At 39.7% G+C, this 6,013-nt stretch overlaps 1 protein-coding gene across 1 annotated transcript in view; it reads right to left on the bottom strand.

Moving 5' to 3' along the window:
• Positions 1 to 4,140, bottom strand: part of CBG05265 — a gene marked incomplete at both ends in the record, with an annotated part of 11,128 nt that extends 6,988 nt beyond the window's left edge. Inside the window, 6 exons of the mRNA XM_002645524.1 lie at positions 334 to 567; positions 1,532 to 1,861; positions 1,916 to 2,193; positions 2,930 to 3,026; positions 3,410 to 3,793; positions 3,841 to 4,140. Of these exons, the coding sequence (XP_002645570.1) occupies positions 334 to 567; positions 1,532 to 1,861; positions 1,916 to 2,193; positions 2,930 to 3,026; positions 3,410 to 3,793; positions 3,841 to 4,140 (1,623 nt within the window). The remainder of the gene's footprint in view (positions 1 to 333; positions 568 to 1,531; positions 1,862 to 1,915; positions 2,194 to 2,929; positions 3,027 to 3,409; positions 3,794 to 3,840) is intronic.
• Between the last annotated feature and the right edge of the window lie 1,873 nt (positions 4,141 to 6,013).

The following is a 6,013-nucleotide window of genomic DNA, read 5'->3' as shown; positions in this document are numbered from 1 at the left end:
AAAATCTCATTAAATCCGATGATCTCCCAAGTGGCGCTAAAACACCACGCCGCACTTGCAAAGCGATGGGCGGAGCGTCGGTGTGGGGAGGCGGGAATCAAAGTACGCAAACACCGAGTGTCACTTTTTTTATTCCGACAATAGAACACTAAAATACAAGAAAGTTCAAAAAATACAGAGGAAGAAAAACGAGATCGTAGCCAACAGTTTTGAAATCATTAGAACATGAATGGAAGTTTGAAATGAAGTAGTATAGGAAACATTATTCAAAAATTTGCATGCAGTGAAAAGTGTTTGTGGTAGATTTTTTGATTATTTCTTCTTCTTGACAACCCTCTTTCCTTTTGCTTTGGTTGTCGGTTCTTCAACAAGACCTCTATCAATCGTTTCCTGTCTCGTAAGAGCATAGTACGCGGGCACCATCAACTTCACTTCACAGTTTTTAGAACACTGACAGGATGCCAATCCGCCAGTTGGAATGATAATGTGGGTCTTCGCATCATACACTGGTGGGTAGACTTCTTCGTGATCGGCTGGGATTTTGCTGTTAGCAGTAATATCTTCCATCTGCAAAAAAGAAAGAAATTAGTTATGGTACAATTTACGGGGGTCTCTAGTAAGTTCTGATTGGAGAGTGGTCAGATTTTGGATCAGCCCGCAACTGAAGTCGGCCAAACTTAGCTTCCGACCTAGTAGTGTTTCAACTTTCGACTTATGACCAAAGTGTGGCCATGGCGCGCTTTACAGCCGTTTTTCGGGCAGGTTCCGACCAGCACGTGGCTAATATCCGTCCAAACGTCAAGCCTCGGTTAACTACTGACCAGGACGACAGCCGAGTTTGCAGTAATTCACTAGAACTAAAACTTCTCGGACGCGACTGGCACCTTTTAGGCAAATTTTTGGGCTTTACCGCCTTTCGGGAGAACATGGACTGCTTTTCGGCAAATTTGCAGCGCCGTCACCTTCTGAGTGAGCTTCGGACGCCATTTGAGAGAAATTCGAAGGTATTCTGTGTTTTAGGAGTAAAACTATTAGAGCGTAAGGCTTAGGTTTTCCATATTTAGATGTTTGAGCATTTTAAACAGAGTATGGCCAACCAGTAATCAACAGACGACAGTCGCAGCCGAGTTTTTCAATTTTTCTCAAGCATGCTGCGCGAAATTTCTTGACAATGTTTTGAAGCGCCTCTGCATCGTAGCTTGTTACGTTTCTAAATAATTGGGTAGCCATGCCGCGGAAAGATTACAGAAGTGCTGCAGATAAGTTGCGAAAGCCAAGCAGAAAGTTTTTTTTTCATAAAATGAGCTGATCACCTTCCTGCAGCACTTTGACAGTTTCTCTGCAGCACTTTTACAGCACATATTGAAAGATCACATTTTTGCATTGCTTTCGCCGCCTATCTGCAGCACTTCTTCAAGTTTTCATGTCTGGCAATTTCATGTGAAGGTTAAAAGCTAGGACACAGAGGTGCTGCAGAAAGTTGTCTAGAAACCCCGAGTTTCTTTTATCTCTTCGAAATAAGAAAACGCACCATTTTTTGAATCATCGCCTCCAATTCCGGAGAATACTTCTGCTGTGTTGATACAGAAGGACTTGCTTTCGTTGGGTCCTTGCTCTCCTCATATTCCCGAATCTTTGTCTCCCTGAACTGCGCCAACGTTTCCAAATATTGCCGTCGCTCTCTCAGAGCTTTGCACTCTTCTTCAACCGGCATTTTCTTCATGATGAGCTCCAATCGATTCTCCTCACACGCCTCCTTTTCATCCAACTTATTCAACCTCTCCAGGTAGAGGATTTCTTTCATGTGAGCTTCCTCATGCAGGCAGTATTCTTCAAAGTAGTCATCAGACTTCATCTCACACTGAAATGTGATATGTCAGGAGTTTTTGATTTTGAAGAGAAATGAAAAACTTACATATTTCTTGACGACGTATGAGTATTGCTGGTATAGGGCAGCTTGTGATGCATTTTTTGTCGTATATCTATTTGCAATAAACTCGTTCATTGCTTTTTTCCCTGTCTTGAAAACTCTCTCGAAGTAGTCTCCCGGCACGTGTCTGGCATCTTCATTCGGTGTTGGAGCTTCTTGAATCCTCTGGAAGAAGACTGTGGACCTGAAGACGCACAACGCTTCTCCGATTATTCCGTCGTGTAGCTTTTTCAGTTTTTCTTCTGCTTGTTGCTGGTTCATTTCTGAAAAATAAGGAATAAAACGCGTTAAAAACAACATGCAAGTATAGCAGTAATGAAAAATTGAGTAAAAAGATAAAAAACTTATTTCTCTAATTAAAACATATTAAAATGCCTGCATGTGTTCGCAAGGTCCATTGGAATACTCGGCAGACGGCAGAAAACGCGTTGCGTGTGATCAGACGCGACGCGGTTTTTTCAACACACAGAAAGCGTTGGGCGAGAGAGAGAGAGAAGAGAAGAGGAAAGAGGGAATAGGCAGTGAAAGGAAAGCCAAATGAGTAACAGAGAGTGATTCCTGCGCTGAACGTTACATTCATTAGGCATCAACGCTTCGGTTAGTGTAAATTCTGAGATGAAGAGTAAGATGAGAACATATAGAGAAGAGAGACAACCTACAAAGGTCAATTGAACATACATCCCAAGAAAAGAAAACGTTGAAAAGGTTATAAAAATTGAGACTTTGGGAACAATGATTGCTGGGAGAATAACGATTTGCGATTTTTTTTTGTTGTATGTATTCGTTTCGAAGCTTCTTTATTCAATTTTCCAAATAAGTGAGACTATATTTCTACAAAGGGAAAATTATGGTAGGCAAAATTAGGGTAATTATACGTTGAAGTAATACAGGTAAATTCAAATTTCAGCAAAAAACGAACAGTTATAGAGACTGCTGAAGATTTTGAAATTCCTGGATTTGTGGATTTACGCCGACGGTAGAATTATTTTCGATTGAAACTGCTGATTTTTCCTGGTTGGACAACATTTTTGGTTAATTGAGTAGCTTCAGAAGACGATAGTAAGGCAGCGATTTCATGAACGTTGGTGCCGTTGAACTGAAAAATTCGAAATCTGACAGTGAAAATCCCTATTTTACTTATATATATATATAAATTAATTCTGTCGCGTTTGAAACAAATTAGATTTATCAAAATCCCCCCCCCCCGAATTTTCTGATAGATAAATACTCTAAAACAAGCACACTTTGAGCTCAAATATCACGGTTCTTTCAAAAGGTATAAAAATTTTGTCAACTGATAAAATGGTTTTCATAAAATAACTAACATTTTATCAATTGACTGAGTTTTGGCAGTTTTCGAAGGAACTCAGATACTTGAGCTCAAAGTGCACGTAAACGACGTGCAGCATTTACTGTAAAAAGATGACTAATGGCATAAAGATAAGGTTCTGAATCGTGATTCTGCCTCAAGAAAGTTACCATATCATTATTCATTGCTTCTAATAGTGTGTTAATCGACTGCTCATCGTCCTTCTTGCTGTGACCAGTACATTTGAGGCCTGTGATTGAAAGCAGATCTGATGTTTGTTTAAGAATGTCTCGCGCCATCTGTAATTGATTCTCCACATCTTGTTTGGTTTCAGTCTTTGCTGCTTTTTGACGTTCCGCACTTTGCTCTTCAATTTTTGTTTGAATGTTCTTCTGATCTTCAAGCGAGATTCCTAGTGTTTCCGGAGAGTTGTTCACCATATTTTTGAGGTCTTCCAGTTTTGAGGTCTCGACTTCAACAGTCCAGGCTTCTTTTTCCTTTTTTATCTTCCGGTCCCAGAACTGTTCATGTTCTTTTTCAGCTTGAGCGTTGCACTGAAATATTTCACTTACATGGATGATGAATAAACATTTCCAATTACCTTCTGGCCTGCTTTTTCACGCCATTCCGAGATGCTCGCTGAAGGCATGTTCGGATCACTGAGGTAACCCTTAAATAACGTATCCAGTGTGTATTCCATCTCTTTCATTCCATCATTTTTGGATTTTGCCGTTTCTTCGTTCAAATATTCAAGTCGCTTGTTCCAATTCATTGTAATGTGCTTCTTTGGGATTGAAAAAAGTGCCACGGAGCGAAAAGAAAGCAGAGCCAGTTCAGTGAATTCGTCGAAGACAGCATTGAATTCGTCAACTGGACAATTTGTTTTTTGGTCCATATTCATTGGATATGAAGCTTCAAGCAAATCTTCAAGTTGACAAAAAGTTTGGTATGTATGAAAATAAATAAGGAGAAATATCCATAATTCGAAAGGTGCAATGGGGCGGGGTTACAATGAGATACCAATTGATTTAGGGGTACAAAATTCAAAATGTTCGGGCATTTTGTAACACGATTTGAAGATTATGTTCCCCCAAATCTCTTTGTACCTCAATGATCTTACAAAAAATGAAAGTATGTTTTTTAATCTCTAAATTATTTGCAAAGGAGTAATGTATCTAATTTCATAAAACTTGCGTCTAAAGCAGACATAGGTGTCTACCGTATAACTTTATCATCAAAATTACTGTTGCTAAATTAAAGAATTTTGGTTTTCAAGCTCTCCGTGTCAATTAATTTATTTTCACTTTTTACCGATAACTACCACTGTATTGCTAGTTGTACCGCGTACCTAAAGAATCGGTGAACGAGAACGAAGCCTTTCTCCAATTTATCAAATCAGATTTTTCAATTTTTGCGGACAGTAAAAAAAACAGCAATAATCCTTTTTCAGTACGCAAGGAGAAGAAAAACTTCTCTGGTTGACACGAGGCAAAGAAAAAGAGCAGAACGAGAGAAGATGCGCAGACACCGATGTAACAAATTTTTAGGTGATATCAGGCGATGGAAGAAAAATTAAGGAGAGATTTTTTCATTAAATTGAAAGGTTGTTTTGAAAGAGTGTAATTTGTGAAGACAAGGTCCGCAAAGAGCACTGCTCGCAATGGCCGCAACCTTACGAAGATGTGTGTGCAGTTCCGATAGTGAACCCACTCAAAAAACATCGAAGAAAGCTAGAAAAAAAGAAAAAAAAACAAACAACATTAATTTTTGAAATAATTGAAGCAGTTCAAAACACAGTAGTTATTTAAACTTTCACAGTATGGCTCAAAATTTTCCAATAATTTATTGAAGCAAAAAATATAAAATGCATCATCCCAGACAAGTAAAATGGTAGTTCAGAGGAACAAACGAAACGAAAAAGACGTTTGTTGTTTTCGAAAGAAAAGAAAATGTGAAAAGAAAACTACAGGGGAAAATAGAGAATTCGAAAAAGTAGGAAACACAATGTTTGTTGTTGTCAGGGTAGAAATGCAAAATGACAAATTCTCTTTAACGGGCTGTGGTCCATATCAAAATGTGATAGCTCACGTTAGATGTAATATGGGAATACATTTGTTGCGAAATCGTGAAGAGATAAAAATATATATAGGAATGAGATTAGGTACTAGAAGATAATGTCAGCGAAGGATATTACAAAAAAGAGTTATCGCAAACACTCTAATAGAATTACCCTCTCTCTACACTTCGAGCTAATTTATCTCGGTTTGTTGACAGCGGATCCTCAGTCAGTCGAGACCGATCCTATGTCCTAACCCGAGAGTGCTCGCGCGCCTGTAGCGCGCCCTAAGAACCTGAAAGTGTGTATGAGATAAGCGGTGCAAATACAAAACAGTACACAAAGTATCATTGACCCATTTATTAGAGAGAAAAGGATGGGGCCAAGACAAATGGTAAAAGACAATCAAAGAGGAAATACCAGCAAGAACAGAAAAAGGGGAGAATAATAGTGTAGGGCTAAAACCTGACGGCGGAGCCGCCAGGAAACCTTGCGGACCCACGAAACTGGAGCTGGTCAAACCTCTGATAGCCAAACGTACAAAAAGGGGAAAAACCTGGAAGTAAAATTGCCTAAAAAGTCCTTGGAGCTACCGGCGGCAAAGCGGTGCCCGGACGCAAGAGACGACTGCACGCGCGGAGAGTGAGCGGCGCCTGTCGGCTGGCGTCGCGGGTCTCGCCACGCGGGTGCGCCTTTAAAAGGGTAAAAGGAGTGGTAA

This window comes from Caenorhabditis briggsae (genome assembly GCF_000004555.2).
Source record: "Caenorhabditis briggsae complete genome, chrX, whole genome shotgun sequence".
Lineage (NCBI taxonomy): Eukaryota > Metazoa > Nematoda > Chromadorea > Rhabditida > Rhabditidae > Caenorhabditis > Caenorhabditis briggsae.
This window is presented reverse-complemented; position numbering and strand designations above follow the sequence as displayed.